At 47.2% G+C, this 15019-nt stretch overlaps 2 protein-coding genes across 3 annotated transcripts; one reads left to right on the forward strand and one right to left on the reverse strand.

The window, feature by feature from the left end:
* The first annotated feature begins 1 nt into the window (after nt 1).
* On the forward strand, nt 2-6882 carry PCP2 (Purkinje cell protein 2). Of its 2 annotated transcripts, none has more exons than XM_074205100.1 (5): nt 2-303; nt 3409-3570; nt 5318-5432; nt 5743-5903; nt 6692-6882. In XM_074205100.1, exons 1-5 carry the CDS (start codon nt 283-285, stop codon nt 6806-6808), a joined length of 576 nt encoding a protein of 191 aa, XP_074061201.1. In that variant the 5' UTR covers nt 2-282; the 3' UTR covers nt 6809-6882. The 2 variants fall into 2 exon arrangements, with proteins under 2 accessions (XP_074061201.1, XP_074061202.1); XM_074205101.1 differs by lacking the exon at nt 2-303 and adding an exon at nt 3134-3256.
* PET100 (PET100 cytochrome c oxidase chaperone) lies at nt 6880-14872 on the reverse strand. Its single transcript, XM_074205102.1, is given in 5 exon segments — nt 6880-7368; nt 7806-7838; nt 8315-8401; nt 14800-14838; nt 14840-14872. Coding segments are annotated over 5 exon segments (270 nt in total). The 3' UTR covers nt 6880-7290.
* Between the last annotated feature and the right edge of the window lie 147 nt (nt 14873-15019).

Below are 15019 nucleotides of genomic sequence, written 5' to 3' on the forward strand. Positions count from 1 at the left end.
GTCGGCCCCGCCCCCGGGCGCCACGCCCTCACCTGGCCGCCGCCCCGCCCCTCTCCACGCCCGTTTCCAGGGGGGGCCCGGGGGGGGGCCCGGGGGGCCCGGCTCGCTGTGCGGACCCCCGGGAAGCCCTGCAAACCTGGAAGCGCCGAGGCTGGGCAGCCCGGGCCAGGGGAGCGCCAGGGGCCCGGGCGGGCACAGGGCCGCCTGACCGCGTCTACTTACAGACTGAAGGTTGGCATCGCCGTCGCCTGCCCGGGCTCGGAGAGCGCAGTGACCCGCCCCATGGGCCCCGCGCCGCAGCTGGTGAGTAGCGGCCCCCAGCGCCGCCTCTCCGCCCTTCCTCCCTGCCCTGCTCCTTGCCGCCCTCTCCCTTCCTTCCCCCTTCCTTCCCCCTCTCTTTCCTCCCTCTCTTCCTCCTCTCCCTTCCTTCCCCCTCTCTTTCCTCCCTCTCTTCCTCCTCTCCCTTCCTTCCCCCTCTCTTTCCTCCCTCTCTTCCTCCTCCCTTCCTTCCCCCTCTCTTTCCTCCCTCCCTTCCTCCTCTCCCTTCCTTCCCCCTCTCTTTCCTCCCTCTCTTCCTCCTCTCCCTTCCTTCCCCCTCTCTTTCCTCCCTCTCTTCCTCCTCTCCCTTCCTTCCCCCTCTCTTTCCTCCCTCTCTTCCTCCTCCCTTCCTTCCCCCTCTCTTTCCTCCCTCCCTTCCTCCTCTCCCTTCCTTCCCCCTCTCTTTCCTCCCTCTCTTCCTCCTCTCCCTTCCTTCCCCCTCTCTTTCCTCCCTCTCTTCCTCCTCTCCCTTCCTTCCCCCTCTTTCCTCCCTCTCTTCCTCCTCTCCCTTCCTTCCCCCTCTCTTTCCTCCCTCTCTTCCTCCTCTCCCTTCCTTCCCCCTCTCTTTCCTCCCTCTCTTCCTCCTCCCTTCCTTCCCCCTCTCTTTCCTCCCTCCCTTCCTCCTCTCCCTTCCTTCCCCCTCTTTTTCCTCCCTCTCTTCCTCCTCTCCCTTCCTTCCCCCTCTCTTTCCTCCCTCTCTTCCTCCTCTCCCTTCCTTCCCCCTTTCTTTCCTCCCTTCCTTCCCCCTCTTTCCTCCCTCTCTTCCTCCTCTCCCTTCCTTCCCCCTTTCTTTCCTTTCCTCCCTCTCTTCCTCCTCTCTCTTCCTCCTCTCCCTTCCTTCCCCCTCTCTTTCCTCCCTCTCTTCCTCCTCTCCCTTCCCCCTCTCTTTCCTCCCTCTCTTCCTCCTCTCCCTTCCTTCCCCCCTTTCTTTCCTCCCTCTCTTCCTCCTCTTCCTCCCCCCCCTCACTTTTTCCACTGGTGTAGGGAGATCCACCACTAGGAAACCTTAGGAGTACTATTTAAAATTCTTTTTTTAATTACCTAGCCATGTGGCCTTGGGCCAATCACTTCACCCCATCACCAGCAAAAACTAAACAAAAAAAAAAAAATTCATTATTATTATAATAAAAAAATAGTGAAATAAGAGGCCCAGAATCCAGTTGTACTGACTTCTAGTCCCCTAAATTCCCCCCACCCCACCCCAAGGACCCAGGAACCCAGAGGTCTAGACCACCCAGTGTTCCTCACACCCACCCGAGCTTAAGATTCCTCACCCTTACTCAAAGAATCCAGTCTCTAATTCTTAACCCCACCCTGGGCAGAGACCCTGATATAGTCCCTCACATCTCTTATTCATTCAATAAGCATTCATTAAGTGCCTATTATATACAAGTCTCCCATCCCCCTCTCAGGGGACCCACCCCACCCCCTCTCTCACGGACCTAGGAGGTTCTCTGAAGGCCCCTCCCCCAAGGACTCAAGTGACCAGACTTGTAACCAGGCCCCTCAAGGATGCAAGGTTATGGTCAGGATCAGCTAAAATGGGATCAAAATCCTTATTTTCCTATCATCAGCTCTCTCACTCTACAAGTACAATTACTGGCTCAGCGGCCCCCACACAAACACATATATGAACCCCATGTTGCTGGTACTCAAACACCCCCCAATCTTCCTAATGGTTTAAAGGCATCAAGAGACTTGCCCAGGGTCACACACCCTCTCACTCCAGTACTATAACCATTACACTGCACTGCTTCCTTTAAAAAATGTTTTTCAATTAACAAACTCATTTCTTCTCCCTCCACCACCACCCCTTTTCCTATTGGGAAAAAACAAAACAAAATAAAACCCTTGTAACAAATATGCAGTCAAGCAAAACAAATCCCTTCATTTGCCAAGACCAAAAAATGTGTCTCCTTCAGCACCAAGTCTGTCATCACTGTTAGGAGCTTCATCAGCTCTCCTGACCCTTGAGCCCAGACTGATTCAAGGACAGACACAGTGACACAGTTCTACATTCACTCATGTATGCTTAGGACGTAGCAAAGGACACAGGGATGCACGTATCAGACACAGGAAGAAGCCCCTTGCCACTCTCTGGGCTGCTTTCTCCTCTGAAAAATGAGGGGATTGAACTAGATACCCAGCTCCCTCCTAGCTTTGACCTTCCTAGCTTTCTCCTAACTTAATGCACACATATAGAAACATATCCTAACCCCCTTAACAGTGGAGCCCCAGAACCTCCTCTATCCTGAAGAGTGTATCAGTGTGGTCAGAACTCCCAACTTGTCATCACCAGAATGGGGGGAGATAGAGGGAGCTGTCACCAGGGAGGAGTATGTGCAGTGGGGGAGGGGTCCTGTGGTTAGATATCATGTTTCTCCATCCCCCAGAAATGTCCAAAATGATAGAGGGAAAGGGGCATGACATACTGCTCTCCCCCTAGCATCACTTCCAACACTCTGAGTCATGAATCCCTTCTGCTATAAAGAGATCTGCTCCAGAACCTCCCTCCCCATCCACCCAGTTCTAAGTGAGGGAATTCAGGAAATGAGGTTTTGAAGACTGCAGTTTGAGGAAGTGGAGAAGCATGGAGGACTGACAGCTTGGGGATATAATGGGTAGGGATCTTCAGGAGAAAAGGACTTCCAACTCCTGCTCCTCCTCTTGCTATGTCTGGCCCCGGATGGAGTGTTGTTGTGGTAACCACCCCAAAGCCTGGACCTGAGGGTTATTCAGAGCTGGTAATAAGGCCCTTGTGGGTATATCCAGAGGTAAGGACCCCTCCAGGGAGGAGAATAATCCCATTCCCTGAGGAAGCATAACCAAGGAGACTGAGCCAACCAATACCAGTTTGACCAGGCAGATCCTCCACATTTTGGACAGATGGACAGAAGACAGAAAACATTGGGGTGATGAGAGTGCAGACAATCATGAAGTAAGGGAGAATGTTCTGACTCCCAAAGGTCTTCACACAAGAAAGGCTCTTGGTGGGAAGGTCTGATCATTAGCCATCCAGAAAGGATGCATTCCCAAATACCAGTTGGGAGGGCTGGGGCTCGAGAGTCCTCTGGTCCTTCTCCCCTACAGAGAGGCTCTGAATGCCGGCCACAAGGCCATGGACTCCGTGGGTTCCGCCTTCTACGTGCCCTCTCCCGCTTGGCCTCCCCTTATGGAGCTCTACCCCCCAGTTTTCTGGGAGATCCTACCTTGAATCTTCAGTATGCTTGCTCACAGACCATGCTGGCCCAGGTGAGAACTGTTGGGGCAGAGGGAAGGGTATGGATTCTATGACTGGAATGGGGGGGGGTGTATTTGGGAGAAGGGCTACAGGTCAATCATGCGCTAGGGAGGGAGGGCCAGGATCCTGGGAGTGAGGTGAAGTTGGGGAAGAGGGGGCAGGTTTGAGCACCCCACCCCCACCTAGCACCCAGCATAGCTCCATAAAAACAATTATCTGGATGATCTTTATGGGGCTTAGTCTGGGTGGGAGCAGATGGAGAAGGGGGGACTCCCAGATGGGAGTCTAGGATTTGGGGCTTGCTGGAGGATCGTGGGTGTTTCCCTGACCCTTTAAAAGTCCTACTCCAGATGCCAAGAGCCACAGTGGGAGCTGGAGTTAGGCATCTACAGTGGTTCTGAGGGCACAGAAACTCAGCAAGGGGGCACAATATAGGGAGCAAGGGGGTCTAGTAAGGTATTACCTAGGAATCTAGTCTGATGGCTGAGTTGGAGGGGAAAGAGGAGAAAGAAGAAGATTCAAGACCTCCCAATGAGGTAAACAGGGGACCCTTTCTGGTCAGAAAAATCTGGGGATTAATAGCCTAGAAGGCAAAAACACCTGAGCAGCGCCCCCCCCCCCCATTTTCCCACCTTGTTGCTGCCTTGTGATCTCTTAAGTGTTGCCAGGTCTCAAATCTCCCGATTGTACCAAAATGATTCTAATTAGCAGGTATCTCATTAGCAAGGTCTGTGTCTCCTAAGGCTTAGAGCCAAAAAGGAGGCCAATGACCCAATTTCCAGTTTGAGGGGGAGGGAGGAGGATGGAAAGGAATATCTGAGTGCAAGGCCCTAGTTAAAGTGAAAGCCCCCAAAGTCATGAGGGGTGAGGGTGGTAAGATGCAGAGGCAATCCAGGAGCGGCAGGGGGGGGGGTCGAATGTGATTCTCCCAAGGGAATAACTTGTTTCCAAAAACCTTCAGTCTCTGATCTAGGCCATTTGAAGTTGGTACTAACAGATGTCTCTCCCCAGAGCCAGCTGCAGCCACATGGCTGTAGCCAGAACTATTCTGAGTTGGGGGTCCCTAGGGGTAGAGGTAGGAGTGGGAACAGTGCAGGAAGGCAAGCCATTTATATCATTCACACCGGATTCTCATGCCAGAGAGCAGGCAGTGCAGCTTCAGACCATGGTAAGATGGGCAGGGAGTCACCTAATCATCATCACTAGGGTAAGGGAGGAAAAAAGGTATTTCTTTCTCCTTTGTGGAGATGGGGGCAAAAAGGTATCCCTGTCCTCCCTCACAGAACTGGGGAAGGAATAAAGAACAAGAGCCTAGAACCTAGAACTCAGAGAAGGGGGTTGGGGGTGGGCCCAGACTTGGAAAGCATGGTGGATATGCTGGAGGTGGTCCACAGGAGAAGTAAAAAAAGAGGAGGGGAAGAAGCACCAGAGACTCCAGTTCTCCTGGTGTGTGGGGGTGGGAGGGAGGCACAACAAGAGCTTTCTGCTCCATTTGATCCCAGGTAATGTTAAAAGCGGGACAGAGGAAGTGAGAGAGTAAGGAATAGAAGCAGTCTGGATGAACTAGGTCCATTTAAAATCAGAAAATCCTAGAGTCAGATTCTGACCTTGGATGTCACTTAACCTCCCTGTGCCTGAGAGTTGCCTCATCTGGAAAATGAAGGAGTTGAACCCAACGGCCTCAGATCCAATTGGAGAGAAGGCCCTCAGATTGGAGGATGCCTGTGCCAGGGCTAACGCAAGTCCTCACTACCACAGGCAGGGACCCCAGAGGAGGACGGATTCTTCAACCTGCTTAGCCACGTCCAGGGTGGTCGGATGGAGGAGCAGCGCTGCCCCCTGCAGACCGAAGCAGGCCAGGGGCCTCCCAACAGTGAGTGAACCCAGAGGGGGGAATGGCTCAGGTAAACTAGGATGAATGCAAATGAATCTGTGTTTATTCCCATGAATGAGTGTGCATTTGTGTCACTGTGCTCAGGTAGCCCACTTAGAATTAGAATACAGTTCACGGGTATCTCCCCAAGGCTCGAGGGGGCTGTGGGCACCTCAACAGGCTTTTGGTCTTCTCCCAACCCATGCCCAGGCACCCACCTTCCTAGACTCTCCCCGGCTGAGGTTGTTGCTGAGTACTCCCGCCTGATCCTGAAGTCACTAATCTGTCCCCTTTCATCCTCTTCCCCCAGAAAGCAGTCGCAGTCGCAGCCGAAGCCCTAGTCCTAGCCCCGTTGCTCCTCCAGAGATGGACAACCTGATGGACATGCTGGCCCATACTCAGGGACGTCGGATGGATGACCAACGTGTCAGCATCAATTACCTGCCTGGCTTCCAGTCTGGGAACCCTAAGGTACAGGGCTAACCCATGAGTGAGCCTGAGAGAGGAAAGCAGGTCCTTGAACCATCAGAGCTAAGAAGTAGGTTGACCAGGTTCTAAACACTAGCTGTTCAGCCCCTGAACTTCTGGAAAGCAAAAACAGGAAAGGTGTTTGGGTTTGGTGGGGTTTTTTGGTGGAGGGGAGGGTTGTTCCACTTCCTCTCATCCACCTCTTGTTAACCACTGATCTCCCTGATCTTAACCTTGAACATCCTGTCCCATAAAAGGGGAGGGGAGATTCTCTGAGAACAGAAACCAGACATCCTGGATTTTGTATCTCAGGGACTCCAGGAACCAAGACATTTCCCCAACCGCATTCATTAGCTTCTGCTTCAGTGCCCACACTCTTTATCCCACCCTCCCATGAAGCCATCAGCCATCCCCCTCATGCCAAAATACCTGGATCTGTTGGGGGCTTCTCTTGGGTTCAGAAGATCCTGAGGGCTAAGAGGCTTCACTGTCTCAGTTATGCAGACAGAATAGGAAAGTCCTGTTTCTAGGGGAGGAGGTTCCCACCTGTTTCTGCCTTTCCTGAGGCTAAACCAGGAGGGCAGTAGGCCTGGGTCAGCAGAGCAGAAAGAGCTCTGGATATTTCTTTTCTAGACCAGCTCAATCACAATCTGAATACGTAATCCTGGGCAACTCAATTTCCCAATGTGTATATGAGGAGTCTAGCCTCTCTATGACCCCTGACAAGTCAGCCATGTCTCTGCTTCCCATAAGAGTACCTCTTAAACTGGTCCTTCTCCCTGTCCCTACAGGATGGTGTGGAGCAAGGAACTGGGAATCGAAGCCATCCCCTTTTGGTTCCTCAAGACCCCTCGGCCCTCAACTTCCGAAGGAACAGCAGCCCCCATCCCCAAACCACTGGTCCCTGAGGATGAGGGCCTCACTTGGCTTCTACACTCTATTAGTCTCTCATCATCAAATAAAAGGCTTTCACATAAACTGAGAGAGATGTCAGATTTGTTATTATAATTGGATTAAAGAATTGGGATGGAAGAATATAGGGTTCTCTCAACTCTCTTTGATCTCAGATCCTGATCCCTGAATGGTTACTGGCTAGAGCCCTGAAATGTAAGGGACCAAAATGGGTAAGAGCACAGGGTTAATATGTGTTTGGATGGTGCATCTGACAAGTTAGTCCAGGGCAGGGGACATCTCGAAGTCAAACTTTTTCAGGTGCTTGAGGGAACCAGGGACAGAGCACAGAATGTGTAGTCTCCAGAGTTCTTCATCAGAAGACAGAGGCAGAATGAGCTCCTTGTGAGGGGTCCCACCTCCCAAACTTCTATTTTTGCAGTGTAGCAGCCAGGTCTTGGGAAAGAGAAAGGCATCCCAATTTCCAGATAATCCCAAGTTATTGCTGGGTAGTTCGGAGTAACCTCTCCTCACGCTGCTTCCGCATTCGCTCCTTGAACTCTTCTAGCTCCCGACGCTAACATGGGTTGAGGAGAGAATGTTAGATAAGAATGCAATTATAGCCCGGGACTAGGGCCTGGCACACAATTCCAAGAACCCATCCCCACTCCAAAGGGGAGTATGTTGGGAGAGGAGGGAATGGGGAAACAGATGTAAGAGAAGACTAGAATTCCCAGCCAATCCCCTCCAAACTCAGTGGGTTTCACCCCTGGGCTAGGTGGTCCTTATTACACTAAGGCCTTCTACACCCAGAACCTGTCTTTCACCTGTTCCTTCCTGAGGGTACTCCAGATTTTCCTGAGCCCAAAGGAGTTTTGAGTCCAGGAGTCCTTACTTGAAACTAGGCTTTCATCTACCCTGAATGAGGGCTGAAAAAACTCTAGAGATATTTCACACTGCCATCCCAACTCATTCATCCCCCCCCCCAAATGATGGGGAGATTCAAGAATTCACCTGGTCTTCTCGCTCCGGAGGGAATATCTCTCGCTGCAGAAAGAGAAGAAGTTGCTGGAGAAGAGGGAGAGAACCAGAACGGACGCAGCATACCCCGACCCCTACCCCAGCAGGGCCAGGAAAGAAAGGCAGAACAGTGTCTCCTTCTAGGCAAAGGAATCCTCTCAGGATTCCTGGCCCTCTCAGAGTGCTCTGGACCATGCAGGATATCTTGCTTCCAGTCCTTACTACAACTTAAATGAATATGGTGGAGGTGTAATTAGCATTAAATATCATAGTTAGAAGGGACCTCAGAGTCCATAGAGTCCAGCCCTCTCACTGTTGAAAATGGTAAGAGTTGGAAGGCCACAAGATAGGTCAATAATTAGCAAGAGAAGTATCTGGTCTCCCAGTTCAAGGGTACTAGGTACACCTGACTTCTGAGGCCATGGAATGAGGGGAACGAGGCATATTGCCCCACTCTATTGCAAAGATCACATCAGTCCCTTAATCCTGAGCCCCTGGTATACCTTGCGCTGGATGACATATTCCTCAAAATATTCAGCCTGGTTGGAGACCCAGAACATGGCCACAGGAAAGGTGAGGTACAGCATCATCTATAAAGGGACAGAGAATGGAGGGTATATCTCTTCAATGCTTAGAAGTTAAACTTGTTGAAAAAATGTCACCCTCAGAAATCTTTTATTCAAACAAGAACGAAATTTTAAAATAATAATAGAGGGGAGATTGGCTAGCTCTGGACTTTGTCTCCATAACACCAACTAGCAGGCTGCACACAGCCAGTTTAGACTTCATTTCTCAAGATTAATGAACTAATATTGATATATTATGAACTAATTTTATATACATATATATATAATGAACTAATATATATAAAACAATTGTCATTTTATAGATATATAGAGATACATATAGACACATCTATCTATATATATATTTCAATTCAGATTGAAACATGGAGTTTCCCATTTTCAAAAAATAAATTTTAAGTTACCATTTTTCATTTTAGAAATGTTGCCACATTGTTTTCCAGGTAAAATTGAAATTATTATCAGTCTTTTAAGGCCATGTTGGACTATGCCTGTGAAATTTCTTGTTATTCCTAATTTTGAAAAAGATGTCTTTTACTACAAAGATATTTTAAGATATAAAAGGCATACTCCAGAATATACTACTTATGCTGAGGTCCTCCAAGTCCTTACCATCTCCCCCTGCATGCAGCCTTTCCTGAATCTGCCAAGGCTCTCTCCCTCTCTAATGTTTGTGTGAGGCTCTGAGCAGACAAAAACATCCCGGCTCTCAATAAGTTATACTTTCTCTTTAATTTTCACAACCTCTTATTGGCTACTCCCACAGTTCTGTCCTAGGCTTTTTTCTTTGCAATCTCAACCACCTCCAAGACTTCAACTACTTTTTATACAGATGACCCTGAATCTGCAGGTCTAACTCTGACCTCCCCTCCAAGCTCCAGATTCTCCTCAGCTTTCTTAAGGACATTTCCTCCAGATGTCCAGTGGGCACCCTAAACTTAACATGTCTAAAATTTAGCTTACCATCTTCCTTCCCAACATTTTTTTGGACTTCACTAGTTTTCTGGGGAACTATCCACTAGTAACTATTCTCTGAGTTTATTGAGTCCATAACCTGGTGGGCCTCTTTGACCCTTCCTTTCAATAACCTCTAATGTGTGATCAGATCCCAAGTCCTATTGATTCCATCTCTGCTATAAATTTGGAAATCTTTTTCCTCCTTTTTCTGGTCTCACTGATACCATCCCAGCACAGGCTCACTGGATTATCATAATAATCAAATAGCTCTTATCACTCTCATTCTCCCCAAAAGACCTTTCCACCACTACCAGAACAATCTTTCTTAATAATGACAATAGCTCTTATTTATACAGTTTTAAAGTCTACACAAGCAGTAAGGTAGTATAATAGATGGAGCACCAGGTCTAAAGTCAGGAAGATATAAATTCAAATCCAGCCTCAGATATTTCCTAGGTGTGTGACCCTGGACAAGTCACTTAACCCCGTTTGCATCATTTTTCTTATCTGTAAAATGAGCTGAAGAAGGAAATGGCAAACCACTATATTATCTTTGCAAAGAAAACCCTAAATAGGGTTGCAAAGAAAACCCTGACTAGGTCACAAAGAATCAGTCATGACTGAAATGACTGAACAACAAATTAAAGTCTTCCAATTCACAATTACCCTATGAGATAGGCAGTGCATATTAACTTAATTTCACAGAGGAAGAAACTGAGGTTCTGTGACTTTCCACCAGCTGGGTCATCATAGGCAAATCACAAAGTCTATCAGCACCAGTTTCCTCCCCTGTAAAATAGGTACAATGATAATCATCACCCTACCCACCAGCACTTACAAATACTAAAGTGAAATTTGTCAGTTATTGTAATTATTGCCCAAAGTCAGAAAGCTGGCAAATTATAGAGCTAGGATCTGAGCTGGGTTATTTTTTCACTGAGTTGAATGCCTTTTCTACCATACTACATTTAATCAACAAACCTTTCTTAAACACCAACTATGCACTAGCACTGTGCTAAGTACTAGAAATAAAAATTTTTTTAAAAAGCAAAAATAGGGGCAGCTAGGTGGTATGGTAGATAAAGTACCGGCCCTGGAGTCAGGAGGACCTGAGTTCAAAACTGGCCTCAGACACTTAATGATCGCTTTGCTGTGTGACCTTGGGCAAGTCACTTAACCCCACTGCCTTAAATTAAAAAAACAGCACAAACAGCCCTTGTCCCCAAGAAGCTGACATTTTAATGTCATTTGAGGGGAAAACATAAGGAAATATATATGACTCATATAGAGTAACCTTAATCTAATACAAATTTCTTTGGGCTTACACTGAACTCTTCTTCATTCTCTCACCTCTCACATTCAGTTACCAGCTCCTGCTGATACAGGGAAGAAGTGCCTGATCAGCACTCAGAAATCAAATCTATTCTCAGACACTTCCTAGCTGTGTGACCCTGGACAAGTCACATTGCCTCTTTCTGCCTCAGTCTCAACTGTCAAAAAACAGCACCAACCTTTGAGAAATGTAGTGAGGATATAATGAGATAATTGAATAGTGTATGGCATAGTGCCTCACCCACAGTAGGCCCCCTGTTACTATTAGCTATTATAGTATATATGTGTGTGTGTGTGTATTTCACTCTCTCATGCTTCCACCCTGAGAGCAAGTCTTTCATCACCTTCGAACTGAACTACTGCCACAGCCTCCTAACTGGCTTCCTTGACTCCACTCTCCTCCATTACAAGCAATCTCCAGAGTTACCAGATTCATATTCCTAAAGCACAGGACACTGATCCAGAGAAGCTAAGTGACTAGTCAAGGTCACACTATTAGTAACTGCCTATCTCTATTCCAGCTCTCTATTCACTAAAACCACATTGTTTCAGAATCAACAGAGAGCCACTGAACTCCCCAAACAGAAGTGTCAGTGATTCCCTATTGCCTCTGGGACAAAACACTAATCCTTCTGTTTGGCATTTAAACCCTCTCCAATCAGGCTCTAATCTCTCCCTTCAAAAGTCTATGTTAGGGGCAGCTAAGTGGCGCAGTGGATAAAGCACAAGCCCTGGAGTCACGAGTACCTGGGTTCAAATCTGGTCTCAGACACTTAATAATTACCTAGCTGTGTGGCCTTGGGCAAGCACCTAACCCCATTTGCCTTGCAAAAACCTAAACAACAACAACAACAAAAGTCTACGTTATAATATTTTACACTATTCCTACTGGTCTCATTGACATTCCCCATCTACAACTCTCAGGCTTGGCACACTCCACCTTATCTCCTCTGTACCTTGGCTCCCCATCTTTCTTCAGCACTTGGTTCAGCTCCACTGCCTTCAAAACTTTCCTGCTGCCCATCATTACTTGGAATGTATTTGGTATATCCTTTTCTCTCCCCACTCCTATCCTCCAGGGGATTAAGCTTCTCCAACACAGACACTGGACTTTTCTTTGTCCCTCAGCACCTGGTACAGTGGCTGGCATGTATGCTATAGGTACTTAGTTTGTAGTGTTTATAGAATTGAACTGAATTTCTGATCCCCTTCCTTCCCTTATCTAAATTATTTTCACATTCTTCATGATTATTATAAATCAGCTCATGTCATTTGACTCAAAGATCTTCAGTGACTCCTTACAGGTTACCAAGTAAAGTTCAAATTACTTTGCTTGACAAGCAAGTCCCTCTCCAATCTTGGTTTGCTCTTGCCTTTCCAATCTTTTCTCATTTTCTCCCTTCCAGACAAAGTGAACTATTCAAAATCAAGAATTTTGGAGCTAGGGGCTAGGAGTACCTGGGTTCAAATCCGGTCTCAGACACTTAATAATTACCTAGCTGTGTGGCCTTGGGCAAGCCACTTAACCCTGTTTGCCTTGCAGAAACCTAAAAAAAAAAAGAATTTTGGAGCTGATAGGGAGCCCTGAACAAATCCAACTCAGCTCATACCATAACAGGAATCCCCTCTATAACACCTCTCACCAAGTTCAAAAATGATACTTTTCATCATGGAAAAAGAATAGAACTATATGAGCTAAGATTTACTCCAATTTTGGGTAAAATTCTAAAATGCAACAATGAAGGGAAGGTTAGGAAGCATTCAGAAAAGAAAACAATGATTAGTTTCAAGGTCAGGTCATGCCAAAATAACCTTATTCCTTTTCTAAAAGGGTTATTAATAGCTTAAATTGCAGATATAGTTTATATGGATGTTAACAAAATATTTGATAAATATTATTAGTTTGTGCCAAATCTAACTGATTCTATTCTTGTGGAAAACATGGGAAGACACAGACTAGACTATAATACAATTTGTTTCAGTTTTCAGTTGGAGTTTTCTTGACAGAGATCCTAGAGTGATTAATCATTTCTTTCTCTAGTTCATTTTACAGATGAGGAAACTGAGGCAAACAATGTTAAGTGACTTGCCCAGGGTCACACTGCTAGCACTTATGTCTGAAGTCAGATTTCAATGCAGAAAAAGAGGGTCTTCCTGACTCTAAGCCCAGGACTCTATTCATAGAGTGCCACCTACCTGCCTTTTGATGCAATTAAACAGATTTAAAACTATTTGAAAAACCAGACTCAAAGTGTAGTCATTAGGGGTTCATTGTCAATAAGCAGGTCTCCAGTGAGGTGTTCTGAGTGGCTCAAGCATCTATATTTCCCTCTGGGTTATTTAGCATTTTTACCCATATAATATTTAGAAAAAGGAATAGCATGCTCAACAAGGTTGTAGAAGATACAGAATTAGGAACTTAGATAAGAATAGTTAACATATTACATGACAGTCAGGATCCAAAAAGATCTTGACATGCACTGAGTAATAAAATGAAATTCAATATGGACAAATGTAAAGTCTTAGACTTGGATTAAAAAAATGCAGCTTCCTAAGTATAGGATGAGGGAGTCGACTCAAAAGGAACTTGAAAAAAAGTCTGGATGATTTCACTGAATTTACACGGATAAGACAGCTGTGAGATGTGGCCATCAAACCCCAAAACAAACTAAAAGCTAATGCCATCCTGGGAAGATGTTAAAAGTGATGAGATGGGAGTGGCTAGGTGGCACAGTGGATAGAGCACTGGCCCTGGAGTCAGGAGGATTTGAATTCAAATCCGATCTCAGATTCTTAATGATGACCTAGCTGTGTGGCCTTCGGCAAGCCACTTAAATCCATTTGCCTTGCAAAAATTTAAAAAAAAAAAAAAAGTGATGAGATGACAGAAAGTTAGATTTGGAACAGGGAAGAACAAGATTCAAGTTCAGCTTTTAACACAATGACCAAATGAACCTGGACAAATCACTTAATCTGGGTGCAGTGGATAGAGCACCGGCCCTGGAGTCAGGAGGACCTGAGTTCAAATCCAGCCTCAGACACTTAATAATTACCTAGCTGTGTGGCCTTGGGCAAGTCATCTAACCTCATTGCCTTGCAAAAACTTTAAAAAAAACATATTTTGGGCCACTCTCTATGAATACAGATCAAAGAGAAGGTGCTGACCAGCACTGGGTGGAGTCCCTCCTGGGGACTCCCCATATCTATGAAATCAAAGATCTGGTACAATCTCTAGCCTATACTTCCAAAAATAAGTTGAGAGTACCACTGTCTCCTGGTGCAATCTTTAGGACACCAACCCTATATCAGACAGTGGCCAAGTCTGTTCATCTCCCTATGTCTCAGCTTCATCTGTTTTTTTTTTAATAAAAAAAGGTAATAACAGCACTTTACATTCCAGGATTGTTCTGAGAATTTAAATGAGTTATTTTTATTAAAGCACTTGGCTCTAAATATGAGGGCCTTTTTAAGGCAATGGGATTAAGTGACCTGCCAGCTAGGCAATTGTTAAGCGCCTGAGGCCGCATTTGAACTCAGGTCTTCCTGACTCCAGGGTCGATGCTCTATCTACTAAATATGAGGTTCTTGTTCCCTTCTTCCCAAGACCAAAATGAGACATTTTAACGTACAATCACCACCACCACTACCACCACCATCATCATCATCACCCCACCCGGTTAGATCTCATTTGCAGTCATTTGTTCGGTTCTAGGTATCCCCATTTAAGATCACGGAGTGAGCAGAGGAGGGGGGACCCCAAGATTCTTGAGTTCCTCCAACTTGGAGGTTGATTGTAGGAGCTGGGGGAGGGCAAAGGGGGCGGGGGGACTGGGGGAGGGCGCCCCTGGTTCCAGAGCAGGAGGACGGCCCCAGGGGCAGAATAAGGAGCCTCGGCAGAGACATTTTAGACCCCCATCCATCGGGTAACGCTAACCACCCACGAGATGGGGAGGGGGAGGGGCGTCATCAAGAGGCTCCCTTAGACTAAAGGGCTGCGGCTAGATGGCGAAGGGGATTCTCTCGTTCTGCCTCTAGTTCCATCCCCGGACACCCCAGGTCCCCGACACAGCTCCCGGAAAGCACAGTCCCGCACGCCCCCGGCCCCCAGCACTGACCCGAAACACTTCCAGCTTCACCCCCATCCTCTCGGGCCCAAACAGCTGCTTCCGCCAGTTCCTGAAGCCACATCCGCCCAACTCAGATCCCGCAGCAAGACGGACGTTTATAGGCTAAAGCCCGAGCCAAGAAGCTACAGCCCATTGGCCGGAGCAGCCCAAAGCGGAAACGAGGAAGCAGTGGACGCCCCGCCTCTTCCCCTAGTCCCGAAAAGACGGA

Source organism: Macrotis lagotis, chromosome X (genome assembly GCF_037893015.1).
Source record: "Macrotis lagotis isolate mMagLag1 chromosome X, bilby.v1.9.chrom.fasta, whole genome shotgun sequence".
Taxonomy (NCBI): Eukaryota; Metazoa; Chordata; class Mammalia; order Peramelemorphia; family Peramelidae; genus Macrotis; species Macrotis lagotis.